The sequence below is a fragment of the Gopherus flavomarginatus genome, chromosome 3, assembly GCF_025201925.1.
Source record: "Gopherus flavomarginatus isolate rGopFla2 chromosome 3, rGopFla2.mat.asm, whole genome shotgun sequence".
In the NCBI taxonomy this organism is placed as follows: Eukaryota; Metazoa; Chordata; order Testudines; family Testudinidae; genus Gopherus; species Gopherus flavomarginatus.
The window spans coordinates 250,101,375-250,115,861 of record NC_066619.1 but is presented as its reverse complement, the minus strand read 5'-3'; the positions used below and the strand labels follow the sequence as shown (position 1 = coordinate 250,115,861).

At 43.6% G+C, this 14,487-nt stretch overlaps 1 protein-coding gene across 1 annotated transcript in view; it reads right to left on the bottom strand.

Annotated features, from left to right (window-relative positions):
- Positions 1-14,487, bottom strand: part of SEL1L3 (SEL1L family member 3) — a 70,150-nt gene that overhangs the window by 38,032 nt on the left and 17,631 nt on the right. Inside the window, exons 6-11 of the mRNA XM_050947433.1 lie at positions 13,152-13,207; positions 11,477-11,609; positions 4,774-4,906; positions 3,753-3,899; positions 2,944-3,155; positions 785-964 (exon numbers count right to left, since the gene is read on the bottom strand). Coding sequence (XP_050803390.1) covers positions 785-964; positions 2,944-3,155; positions 3,753-3,899; positions 4,774-4,906; positions 11,477-11,609; positions 13,152-13,207 — 861 coding nt within the window. The remainder of the gene's footprint in view (positions 1-784; positions 965-2,943; positions 3,156-3,752; positions 3,900-4,773; positions 4,907-11,476; positions 11,610-13,151; positions 13,208-14,487) is intronic.

Sequence of the window (14,487 nt, the reverse complement as noted above, 5' to 3'; positions counted from 1 at the left end):
CTATGTTTTTTGCCAGCATAGTTATGTTACAAAAAAAAAATCCAATAAAAATAATCACACCTTAACTGACATTGGTATGCTTGCATAAGTTTCTAATGTGAACTTGGCCTATGATACGTAATTAAAAATCAATTTGCAGTCTGTATGTTCTGATTCTGCGATGTTCAAAATCCCAGTGTTATCCTTCCTTTTGTTATCAATTTCAATCCTAAACAGATAACGTTATCCAAGTGTTTTTTCAGGCCAAGATCCTAGCACTCATTTAGGTTGTTAAATATTTTTTCATCTAAAACTATATCGTTTCCTATTCACAAGCCAGTTCTGAAATAATTTTACTTGGGTTTTCATACAGATATTAAACACAACTAAACAATTTACATTTGATTATGGAAATGACATAGATACGGAGAATACAGGTGGCCTTTTTCCTGAATTTAATAAAGTCTGGGTGTTAAAGAACCAAAAGAAGAACAGATACTTAACAGTCCTTAATACAGATTCATATGATCTAGTGAACTAAGCATGAGACTAGGAATCAGGTACATCAGACTTCTTTCCCAGCTCTGACACTGACTTCGTAGGGTCGCAGTCAAAACATTTAAACTCTCTGTGACTTGGGGTAATGAGGTAATAATACTTACTGTTTCATGAGGTGTTGTGATTATTAGGTAAGGTAATGTTTGTGAAGTACTTTGAAGATGCAAAGCTCTGTATACATAAGTATGAATGCATTATAAACTGCTATCATGGCAAATAAATTCAAATACACCTATAACTCTCTTACCTGATCTCCTTTTGTAGCATGTTGATCATGAGATGTCTTTAGTGCAATATTGTTGTAATAAGCATATGATAACTCCAAGTCTAGTGGATAATTGTTAATGCCTTGGTAATGTTTATACCCAAGATTCATCACAGCAAGTCTCTCACTCCTCTGAGCACCAACCAAACTGTATAGCAGCCCCTGGGAAAAATCAACAAAAATAAACAATTAATTGGACCGCTAACAAGTTTACCTACTATTAACCATTTTGGTGCTGTCTCACAGACTTTACAGAATGAGCAACGTGCATCTGCAATGTTAGCTAATACACCAACTATATCAGGTGAAACACCTGAACAACAAAGCAGTTAGGATTTCTTTTATAAAGAAGGGTATATAGAAACCCTATGACACTTCTGCTGAACACACACCATGAGTATTACTGCCCATCATCTTGCTACCACTAGATAACCTTGCTGTTAAGTGCAGATGCTACTCCTGGGACAACCAAAAGGCACCAGCTCATAATTGGGGCACTAAGGGTGGGATTTTTGCAGGCTCTTTAAACTCTGCTCTCATTGAAGTCAATGGGTGTTTTACCACTTACTTCAGAGGAAGAAGATTTATGCTATAATGGGGCACTTTTGAAGAATCTCACCATAAGGGTCTGCCTGCACTAATGACCTGTGGCTGACAAAGCTTATCAGCAATAGGTTCAGCCGGTACTGAAAACAGCACTGCTAGTGCAGATTGGACACAACCATTCTCAGCACTCCACTAGTCTCAAAGGTTCTTTCTGTAACGGTGCTGAAACCAGTTTTGTCCCACCCGCATTAGCTATTTAAACAAGTTTCAACAATATTTGAAGGGAACCCAAGAAGCAACTTATTGTTAGCACATATTTGTAGTTTAGACAAGACCTAAGTCTCAGTTTCTCTTCCCTGAACAGGATGTGGTAAACTTTACCTCAGGTTAATCTCTTGGGAGCACCTTTTAACTTCCCCTCCTAAGATACTGACTAGTTCTACAGTGACATTAGGCAGCCCTACCATTTTTTGAGTATTTTATATTATTGTACCATTTCATAGCTAAATGGCTGTCAGTAAGTTCATTATAAAACAGCCTCCAGTTTCACACATATATCCTTCTCAGATTCTCCTCCTCTTTTATTTGACACTGTGAAATTACAAGGATAGTCCTGACCTTATGATTAATTTGAAAATTTTTGGCATTCAGATGCTTTTCTGAAACTTTTGTGGAGTTTCCCCTCTCAGCCCAGTCTCAGTATCATGTCTTGCATAACAGATCACAGGATTTCTTCCCTTCTAGTCCTATACAACCTCGTTCCACCAGAAGACCCCCCACTATGCCCTACCTAGTGCCAGGATTTCTTGAAGGGGAATCCCTATGACTTGCTTTCCCCATCAACTCAAGGATATTTTCTTCACCACAGGTTTTGGGGGCCAGCTTCCACCAGATCTGCTTTCTCCAGTCTATATTTCTGGAGGCAGCAAGCTGGCCTGCACTCCCATCTGGAGTTAAATGTGGTTGACAAGTGGGCCCCCATCCTATCTCTTCAATGGGCTGCCAGGACTGTCCATCTATCCCAGTTCACTGTGCCACCCTCTTTTAGGATCAGAGGGGTAGCCGTGTTAGTCTGGACCTGTAAAAGCAGCAGAGAGTCCTGCGGCACCTTATAGACTAACAGACGTTTTGGAGCATGAGCTTTCGTGGGTAAATACCCACTTCGTCGGATGCATGCACTCCGACGAAGTGGGTATTCACCCATGAAAGCTCATGCTCCATAATGTCTGTTAGTCTATAAGGTGCAACAGGACTCTCTGCTCCTCTTTTAGGAGTGACTAATCAATGCATTCTCCCATTTTGTAGCAATGGGACAGAGAAGCTCTTCCATCAGGCGCCACTGCTTTTAGCTGCATAGTGTGTCAGGGAATTCAGAAATATCTGTGGCCAGCTGCCCAGTAAAGGGGTAAGGTAGAGGGAGCCTATTAGCCATGACATGAAAAGGAGACCAAATTTGAGATGGGTAAAGCTACCAAAATTTCTTTCCTGTATTTTTTCTTCAAATGGCCAAGTTTCACTCTGGCAACCTACTGTGTAAATTGCTTTTGAAGGTAACTAATTTCATCTGAGATGATCAGACACATTGAATACATTACCTGCAAAGGGTCTACGGGCACAGCTAGTCCCGTTTCAAAAATAACTGCAAGGAAAAAGGAAGCTTTGTGGTATCCACAGCAGCTGGAATCCATCAGAAAAGGGATGGAGGAGCTCATGTAGTGTAGACCATCAGCCCTGGAAAGACTTGTTGCAATCTTCTCAAATATCCTCCGGCCAACTTCTAAAACTGTATTGTTTTGGTCTTCTGACACTAAAAATATACCACAATGTAGATGCACAATTATTATATGTGAAAACAGTTTAAATCAAAATGGTGATGGTGCAACTGTGTGATTTATTCTTATTGGGACAAATTCTGCTATCCTTACTCATGCTCAAAAATACTTTTCTCCTCAGGAGTACCACTGAAATAAAGAAATTCCTAGAAGAGTAAGGTACTACCCAGCATGGATAAGGATAAATCACAGACTGGCCCAGTAGGAATAAGTCAGTCAGTCAGTTTAAATCAATAGGACTTGTTGAAGAGTAAGGTATTAGTCAACATGAATAATGAAGGCTGAAGCTGGCCCATAGTAATTACCACTCCATGACCAGCATTTAAACAAATTGCCCACATTTTGGCCTAGGACACTAAAACTCTGCGTGTTTCTGTATTTCCATCTTTTACATTGTATCCATTCCTCATTTGCAGTGTGATATAGGCAAATTACAGGTTAACCTTGACACTCCGTCCTTAAGTTAAGTGATGTGGAAAAAACTTCTGCAACATGAGGTAAGGTCAAAGTGTGCCAACTTCTAAGGGACACTTTATAGAAACTTCAGAAAGACAAGATAAAGGCATGATTACCATCAGATGGACTGAAATCCATTTCTTGCAGCAGACTGAACAAGGTGTGGTATTTCTCCCTTAGCTCTTTGCCCCAGACAAAGGCATCACACTTGGTCTTGGCCCCATATTTGTAGTTCAGCTCTGAATAATAGTTTTCACGGATACCTGAACAAAGTGAGAAATCAAGGAAATGATCTGACCTGGGAAATGAGCTGGTCTTTGGAGGAAGCTTATATTGAAAAGATGTCCCTATGATGGATCAGAAAGTGTTATGTTGGATGAGAAGAGGCAAGAGACTGGAAACAGTGGAAAAACTGATAAAGTCAGTACAGCTCATTTATAATAAATCATTTATATTTTTTAAAACTTCTTCCATATCTTTCAGGACATACAACAATGTTGTACATACTAGAGGTCCAATATGTGTACTTGGGTGCTATAATAATTAATGTTATTATAGATATAGCTAGACTTGTGTAACTCCACCATTACGGAACAGAATAGATGCTTTGATATGAATTTTGCCTCTCAGCTGCTTCACACTGAGTAACTATGGAATAGATCTTCCAGCATAACACAAGTTGTTGAGAATTTTAAAAATGTGTATACAGTTGCAGCTATTTGCTTGCTTGTACTCTAAAACATTGTGAATTTGATGTAATACTCAGGACAAATTTTGTATAATCAGCCACTAGAAACTTACATAGATATAGAACAGAAGAGAGGGATTTGAGAGGAATATCATATTAGTCTGGAATCATTTTATTGTTCTTTTTATTTGTCTTTCTTCTTATGGGAAAAAAATCAATAACTATATTGGAAGGAAGCCTTTCCAGCACTGAGCAACACAGTTTTACCTGCCAGCAAGCATGCTGAAAAAGACAAATTAATTTTTTTCTTACAAAGCATATGGTGGAATTTATATATATATATTTTATTAAAATAATCTTCTAGTCACACTCTGTCTCTGATAAAAGCAAAGCAGAAGAACTCAAGAACAAGGTAGACTAATATTCAGATTCTGAAGGTCAGTACTTACAATCTTTTTGCACTGCTTGGCCTTTTTTTACAAGGTGTCCATACCCAGATACTATTTCTTGGATGTCTGCACATCTCTCATAGTAGAGTTCAATCTGTTCTGTAATTTCTTTGTCATAAAGATGATTAGAAATCTAGACAAAGGCAAATGACCATTACACAGCAATGTTGGTAACTACAATAGCTGTGGCTATTTGCATTTTTCTAAAAAGAGATATCATAGAATCTGAGTTTAAGGTCAGAAAGGACCACCAGATCCATCTTTTCTGACATCCTGTTTATCACAGGCCACCACAACCACCCAGCACCAGCCCACTAACCCCAGAAACCAAAATTAGACCAAAGTAGTACAGCCCACAGATTTTACAGACTTGATGACAAAATAAACCCTGGTTACTAACCTTTCCATTAACTGTTATTCTTCAAGATGTGTTGCACATGTCCATTCCAATGTAGGTGTGTGCTTGCTCCAAGCACGGCTGCTGGAAAGTTTTCCCTCGATGGTAATCATCAGGTCAGCTCTGGTGCCCCCTGGAGTCACACCTCATAGCACTGGTATAAAGGGTCCTGCTGATCCACAGCCCCCTCAGTTCCTTCTTGCTGGCCGACTGACAGAGGTAGGAGGGAGGGTCTTGGAAAGGACACGTGCAACACATCTCAAAGAACAAGTTACAGAAAGGTTAGTAACTTTTTTTTTTCTTTGAGTGCTTGCACATGTCCATTCCAATGTAGGGGACTCCAAGTAGTTGTGCAGGTGGAAGGTTCGGAGTTTGACATGCTGATTGCAACACCACTTGGCTAAATCCAGCATAATCTTTGGCCTGTTGGTTGATGGAGGAGTGAAACACAAGTGTGAACTGATGATGATGTTGCCACTCTACAAATGTCCTTGTTAGGATAGGAACTTGTGCTACGAAAGCTGCCGAAGAGGCTTGGGCCCTTGTGGAATGTGCTGTCAGGGCAGGTGGGGCAGGGACCTTTGCCAGGTCATAGGATGTGTAGATGCAGGAAGTGATCCATGATGAAATTATCTGGGCTGCGACAGGAAGACCTTTCCTCTTCTCTGCAACAGCTGTGAACAGTTGAGTAGTTTTTAGAAATGGCTTAGTCCTTTCTATGTGGAAGGCCAGTGCACGTCTGACATCTAGTGAGTGGAGCCTCTGCTCTTCCCTGTTCGAAGGTAGTTTTGGATATAAGACTGGCAGAAAGATATCCCATGGGTACTATGGAACTGTGAAACCTCATTTGGAAGGAAAGCTGGATGAGGAAGCAATTGGACCTTGTCCCTGAAGAATATAGTGTATGGTGGTTCTCAACTGAGGGCCCGGATCTCTGAGACTCTTCTGGCAGAAGTAATGTCCACTAGCAAGGTCACCTTCCAGGACAGGTAGAGTAGAAAGCACGTTGCCAGTGGCTCAAATGGGGATCCTGTCAATTTTGACAATACTGGGTTGAGGTCCCAGGGAGGGATTGGTTGACATACCTGGGGGTACCATCTAACAAGGCCCTTAAGAAACTGATTACAGATGCTGTTTGAAAACCTGGAATGGCCATTGGTGAAAAGCTGAGATTGTGGCCAGATGGACCCTAATAGATGATACGATTAGATCTTGTTGCTTCAGGTGTAGTAAGTAGTCCAGAATGAAAGGCATTGCTGATTGTGTAGGCAGGACCCGATTGAGAACCTATTCCACTTTGCCAGGTAAGTAGCTCTGGTGGACAGCTTCCTGCTCCCTAGTAGACCTCATGGACCTGCCTTGAGCATGCTAGCTTTGTGGGATTCAGCCATGGAGCTTCCTGCTGTCAGATGAAGGGACTTGAGGTTCAGATGATGCAGGCAGCTGTGGTCCTGGGAGATCAGGTCTGGATACAGAGGTAGAAGGACTCCATCAAGAGTTCTAGGACTGTGGCGAACCAGTGCTGGCAGGGCCACGCAGGGGCTATCAGAATAACTCATGCTCTGTCCCTTCTGATCCTCAGCAAGACCTTGTGAATGAGAGGAATGGGAGGAAATGCGTAGAAGGGATGCTCCATCCAAGGAAGGAGGAAGGCGTCTGCAAGAGATCTGAGGCTGTGACCCAGGCGGGAGCAGAACTAGAGACACTTCCTGTTGTGCCTTGTTGCAAACAGATCTATCTAGGGAGTTCCCTGCCTCTGGAAAATGGGGTTCATGACATCTAAATGAATGGACCATTTGTAATGGTTTGAAGAAGGATCTGCTGAGGTGATCTGTTAGTTCGTTCTGCAATCTCAGCAGATAGGAGGTCTTGTGGTGGATCAAGTAGGCTATGCAAAACTCCCACAAGAGAAGTGCTTCCTGGCACAGGTGAGAGAAGCACCCTCTTCCCTGCCTGTTGATATAAAACATCACCATTGTGTTGTCTGTGAGAACTGACACCTTCTTGCCTGCCACATGGGGCTGGAATGCCTGGCAAACATGCAAACTGCCCTGAGCTCCCTGAAATTGATGTGCAGCAAGAGCTCTTCCAGAGACTAGAGGCCCTGAGCTCTGAGGGAACTCAGGCGAACAACCCATCGCTGAAGCATCTGTAATGAGAGACACTGATGGTTGGGGTCCTTAGAATGGGACTCCCTCATGCACTGCCAATGGGTCTAGCCACCATTTGAGGGAGGTGATCACCGATGAGGGAACTGTGATAACTGTGGCCAAATGGTGTTGGTTTGGCAAGTATACGGATGCCAATCACACTTGGAGAGGTCTGAGTTAAAGTCTCGTGTGCTGTACTACATAGGTGCATGAGGCCATGTGGCCCAGGAGCTTCAAGCAGTTTCTTGCTGTTATGATGGGTGATCTCTGAGGCTCTCTATAAGCATCACTGTTGCTTGTAACCATGCTTCTGGGAGGAAGGCTCTGGCTTGGACAGTGTCGAGGATCGCCCCAGAAAACTCTGTCCTTTGAACTGGGGAGAAGGTAGACTTCTGCGTGTTTATCAGCAGATCTAAATCCTGGAATATTGACTGGATTAACTTTATTTTAGACTCCACCTGGCTCTTGGTGTGACCTCTGACCAGCCAGTTGGTGAGGTAATGGTAGACCTGAATCCCTTGCCTCCTTAGGAAGGCTGTGACTGCCATGCACTTTGTGAACAACTGAAGGGCACCTGACAGGCCAAACGTGAGAGCCGCAAATTGGTAGTGCATGTGCTTCTCGATGAACCTGAGGAACCTTCTGTGTTCCTGAAAAATCGAGATACGGAAGTAAGTGTCCCTCAAATTGAGGAGGCATACCAGTTTCCTGGATCCAGGAAAGGAATGATGGAAGCCAAGGAGACCAGGTGGAACTTTTGCTTCTTCATGTATCTGTTGAGCTTTTGCAGGTCCATAATTGGTCTGAAACCATCATTGGCTTTTGGGATTAGGAAGTATCGGGAGTAGAATCCTCGGCCCCTTAACTCTGGTGGAACCTCTTCCATGGTTCCTACACTTAGGAGTGACTGCACCTCTTGGGCTAGAAGATGGTCCTAAGACGGGTCCCTGAAGAGGCATGGGGAGGTGGAGAAGAAGTGAATTGAATGGTATATCCTACTGCTATCATGCTTGGCACCTAGTGGTTTGTTTGTAATACAGGCCCATACCTGATAGAAATGGAATACACATTATTCCATTTGCGGAGTCCATAAATATCGGGGAGGTTGGATCCAAGTTCTGTCCTGGTATGTTGTCTTCAAGTGTACCATCAAAAGGACCGCTAGAGTGTCTGGGAGGGAGCAGGTATAGACACGGACGAGGACAGGGGAGGATGTCATTTCCTAAAACCCTGCTCCTCTTCCTGTGAGAGTCCTGCAGGGCAGGTGGCGGGAAGAATTGAGAGACTGGTTGAGGCTTATTTATGTTTTCTCGTGGGTGCTGGTGTATAAAGACCTAGGGATTTCATGGTGTCCTTGGAGTCTTTTAGGCTGTGCAGCTTGGAGTCCATCTTCTTGGAAAAGAGTGATATGCCCTCAGAAGGAAGGTCTTGCAGAGTTTGTTGGACCTCATGTGGTAGGCCTGAGGATTGAAGGCATGAGCTGCTGCACATTGCCACCACTGAGGCCATAGATTGGGCTGCAGAGTCAGCTGTATCCAAGGCTGCTTGAAGGGATGCCTCTGCCACTAATTTGTCTTCTTCCACGAGAGCTGCAAACTCTCGTCAGGATTCCTGGGGTAACAACTCCTTAAATTTCAGCACAAAGTCCCAGGAATTGAAATCATATCTGTTCAGGAGTGGTTGCTGGTTTGTGATCCTGACCTGAAGACCACCTGTCAAACAGATTTTCTGCTGAAAAACTCAAATTTTTTGGCATCTTTGGCCTTGGGTGATGGCCCTTTTAGCACCTGTTGCTCCTACTCATTGGCTGCTGACACAAACAAATAGCTTGAATGTGGATGTGTATATAAGAATTCATAACCCTTAGCTGGAAGAAAGTATTTCTTTTCAGTCTTCTTTGCCATCGGCTGAATGGACCCTGGGGTCTGCCACACTGCTTTGATGGGGTTCATAATGGCCTCATTAAGAGGCAGTATCACTCTTGATGGGCCTGTTAACATTAGAATATCCATCAAAGCATGGGAGGACTCCCTGACCTCCTCTACCTGGATCCCCAGGTTTTGGGCCTCTTTCTTAAGGAGCTCCTAATGAGCCCTACAGTCATCCTGAGAGGGTGCTATATCCGCTCCCACCACTGCCTCATCAGAAGAGGAGGAAGATGCCTGAAAAGGTAGGAGGCACTTCACCTTCAGCACTGGATAGGTTTTCAAGTGCTGGCTCTTGGTATTCAGCGTTGGTCTTGGTACTGGAGCCTGGATCCTGCTTGGAGTGGTGCGATGGTAGTGTTCTGGACTCAGATACCACGGAGTGTGACCTTCTGGACTGGGACCCCTGCACTGATGGGAAAGCTCAGGGGTTCCAGAATGGCCATTGTGCTGGTATCTGCCACCGATCTGATGGCCACGCCATGGGTGGGATGCCTTGGCCCAGGTCCATAGGAGGATAGTGCTAACTGGAGTGATGGTGCCGGCTTCGGCGAGAGACTCTGCCTCCAAGTCTGACTCCAAAGACTCCTTTTCTGGAGACCAGGGAGGTACAGTGATGATCGGTGCCAGTGACCAGTGCTGAGAGGGAGGAAATTGGTGTTGGGCCATCATGGTTTCCCTTTGAAAGGCACCTGAGATCTAGGTACCACAAAGGTCCTTCCATTCAGTGCTACTGCTGCCAGCTCCTGTGTAGCCGGAGACACTGGTACCAGCAGTGAGAGTAAGTCTCTTGTTGTGGCAAATATCTCTGGTATTGACTGTACTGCCAAGGCACTGGAACGCTGGTGGCTTTCCTGCATAGGTGAGTCCATAACGGTAACCGCTATGGGGCTGGAATCAATGGCGCCACATAGCTGATGCTGGTCACACTCTACTCTCCCTGCCCCGCCGACCTTGGGGTTGGGAATTGACCTCTATTGGTCTTCTTCTGATAGAGGTCTGATAGAGGAATGGCAAATGGTGCCAAGGTTCTCTTGCAGGAGCACTTTTCTTTTGTACTGGAGATGGTGGATGGTGGTGAGGCTCTTGAGATGTGAATTACCACATCTCCTTGGTATTGGTGATGAAGAACAGCGCTGAGGGTCCCGAACAGCAGCCAGGGAGCTCCTTACTGAGGCTGAAATGCTCAGTGCCAAGTCTGAGTGACCCAGCTTCAAGGGATATAGTGCTGCCTCCATGTGGATAAATTGCAGTCTGGTGTCTCTACCCTTTTTGGTGCAGGGCCTGAAGTCTTTACAGATCTTACAATGTTTTCACATGTGAGCTTCCCCCAGGCACTTAAGGCAGGTGGAATGGGGATCACTCACAGGCATAGGCTTGTGGCATAGGGCTTAAAGCTCAGAGACCAAGTTCTGATAACCTAACTATCTAATGACGGAAACAGATTGCAAGGACAAGGTAGTTCCAGCAGCTGTCATAGGCGGTAAAAAGGAACTCAGGGGGCTGCGGGTTGGCAGGACCCTTTATATCAGTACTATGAACACACGACCCTAGGGGGCACCAGGGCCAGCCTGAGGGATACCACTGAAGGAAAACTTTCTGCTGGCTGTTCTTGGAGTGAGTGCACCCCTACATTGGAATGGACGTGTGCAAAAATAAAAGATTGTTTTCCACAAAACTGTTATGTTTGGATGCATTTGTTTTGAGTCAGATGATATGATGCAAACCATGCCAAGCAGTCAGCGTAGACCAGGACACAATGGGATGAGTTCTTGACCCCATTGAAACCAATGGGACATTTTCCATTAAGTTTAAAGAAGCCAGAATTTCATCCATTGTGTTCAATATCATGTCAGGTATAATTAAATAGCACTCAGCATTTTTTAATATCGAGACATTTATTTAGACACTTCTATATGGATAAGGAGCCTACCTTTAGGTACCCCTCCATGAAAATCTATTAGCAGGTGTACACATTTTGTAGGCATCTAAAATAACTAGATCTTAACAGAACCCATGATCACGTACTGATGTAACCCTTAAATTCAGTAATAGTTGATGACAAGCTTATCATTTGCTGTGGCTTTAGTAAATACACAGGATCTGATCTTGTTATCGGTCTGCATGCAGAACTCTCAGTGATATCCGTGGAACTTCCAAGGTGAAATGATGGCGGAACTGGGCCCCAGTAGTTAGACACATCCATACTGTGTGTCACTGTGTGCATTTACCTGTTTTGTTTCCAGAATATTAAGACGGTAGTATTTTACAGGTCCAAAGAACCCTTCAATGCCAGGTGCGTACCCACTGCCTCCAAGAACAAAGTATCCAGCCATGTCGTCATAATAGAAATCTTCCCTAAAACTGGAAAACAAGACACATAAATGCTCTGAGTATTTGGAGGTATCATGAAGCAAACAAGAACCTTGTGTCTCATACTTTGGTAGAGACTACCTTAAATTCATCCCAAACATCTATTTCTGTTCCCTATCCTTTTACTCTTACTCTCTTTGGAAGTCAAGGCAGTTAAACTGAAGTAAAGCCATTTTAGTTCTGAATGAGCTTGTCTATACAGGGGGTTTAAATTGATTTAGCTAATCCACTTTTAAATCACACTTGTAGTTAATTCAGATTAATTTTCATGAGTGTCCCTGTGTAGAAAAACCCATAAAAAGATTTAACAAACATTTTGTTTCACAAACATTTTAGAACCGCTAATTTTTGTCTTTTGACATGATTTGCATATTTGAGGTGTCTGTCTTCCTGGTTTTTTGTCTCTAAAATCCAGACAAAGATCTTGGTTTGTTTTTTTTTATATTTACTATGAGTCCATTGTCACAGCGAATATCTACAAATGCATCTTACACAGTTCACATTTTGTAAACAAGAATGGAGAGGAAAAAGAGTAAACACCAAAGCTTACAATATAATGTATTCCTTTATTAAAGGAATCCTAAAACTCTTTGCACAAGAGAGTCAGTTGTATGCTAGAGGTAAAACTAATAATTTATGAGATTTTAAGAAGAAAAATGGTCTAATAGCTTGGAGTCAGGGATGGAGAAAGAGCACTAAGTCAGTGGGACAGTACAAATACAGGAGCCACCCCCAACTATTGACACTAGAGGCATGATCCTCACGCCACTGAAGTTGATGGAAATTTTGTCATCAACTTAAGAGGAGCAAATCTGGACCCTCTGGGTGAAATTCTGGCTTCTTGAAATCAATGTCAGTTTTGCCATTGATTTCCGTGGGGCCAAGATTTCACCTTAAGAACAGGTGATTCAAAGCACACTGAAGTACATTTTACTCTACCAGTTTCAGTGGTCTTTGATCAGACCCTATGAACTAGACTGCAATACCTTTACTTATGCTGAGTAGCAGGGGCGGCTCTATGTATTTTGCCACCCCTAGCATGGCAGTCAGGCGACTTTTGGTGGCATGCCTGGGGGAGGTCCACTGGTCCCACGCCTTTGGCGTGCCTGCTGCCAAATTTCTGCTGAAACCGTTGGATCGGCGGACCTCCTGCAGGCATGACAGTCTGACTGCTGCCCTCAAGGTGACTGGCAGGCCGCCTCCCGTGGCTTGCCGCCCCAGCCATGCGCTTGGTGTGCTGGTGCCTGGAGTCACCCCTGCTGAGTAGTAACTTACTTCTCAAATAGTCCCATTGACTTCAGAATGATTTCTCATGATGTATTCAACATGTGTACAGGTAACGTAATCTAGCCCTATGATTGTTGTAGTGACACAAGAGAGTAAACAATAGTGTCAGAGAGGCAGAGTAGAAAGATTTGGAAAATCAGTTTTGGAATTTCAGTTACATCCCTCTTCCCTGCCCTCCCCTCCCCACCCATGCCCCACAACCAAACACCGACCACAATATTATGCAAAGGGAAATGTTTCACTTACTTAAAGGATTGATGCTGCTGCCTTTTCAGGTTCTTCTCAACAATGATTATTTCTATCTAAAAGAATGGAAAATATTAAATGTCAGTTGTGATAGACTAAAAATTGCAAGTTAACTGCCATAATATTACTTGATACGCATTAGCACTTAGTTTTGAAAACTGTCGTTTGCATCCTGCTGTATCTTTCGGTATGTTAAGAGGGGCACTGTCAAACAGCTTAATGGGATTTTCGAAAATACATAGTTGCTTTGGAAGATCCCACTAGGTGGCTATCTGCATCTTTAGTGCCTAAATACCTTTAAAAAACTGGCCTCTAATCTCTTGCTGATTCAGTTTCCCAACTATAAAAGGGGGATGATAATCCGTACGTAATTCGTTCATGTTTTTGTGATACTACAGAGATGTGAGCCCTAGAAAAGCTAAAAAATAAATAGCTACTCCATCGGGTTTGCACGTGTGGTGGGAGGGGAGGAGTGAGAGGAGGAGAGCAGTGTATAGAATTTCTATTACTCTAAGATTTCTACACATACAAAAAAGCCACATGGTATCTCCTTGTGGTAAAATCTTGAGAAACATCACAATGTTTACTGTGTGCTGTTTCCTCCTGATATTACCTCAGTAGGAAGGTATGTGGAGCTTAGCCTGTACACTGGGCTCCTGCCAAACACAAACTGAGAGCTGTCCATCCATGCTGCTCTCCAATCTCCATTTCCCTAAGGCTCCCTTAGGAATCCGGCCTGACTTCACAAGTATTGGGCAGGGCACCACACGGAAGCCTGTCTTGGAAGGGAGTGGAGGAATGTGCCTTGTAGAGCAACTGCTCCCCGCCTTGTAGTGGGCCTGTGGAGAGGCTTCTGCATGGCTAGACCATGTCAAGCTGCTTCCATCCATCTTAGGTACTTATAGTCCCCCCGATACTGTAATATCTGAGTACCTCACATAATATGTATTTGCCTCCCAACACCCCTGAGAGACAGGTGCAATTATTACAGGTGAGCATCTGAAGCACAGCAAGACTAAGCAACTTGACTCTGGCTGAGCAGGGAATAGAGCCTGAATCTTCTATGTCCCGGGTTACCACTCAAAGCATTTGACCTTTCTCCCATCTGGCTTTGTTCCTCCTGCCTCAGGAAGGTCTCTGACGAACCTTTTTATGCTCCTTTCATATCGATAGAGAAAAGCATGAGATTTTACTTCAAGTCTATGTGAACTAACTCTGCCCTAAGACTGCGGAATAATGTCTTGATTTAGCCATCCAAGTGACCAATAGGCAACCCCCTTCAACAGGAAATGATTTATTCGCCTTGTATTAATATTGACAATAACATTCACTTCTG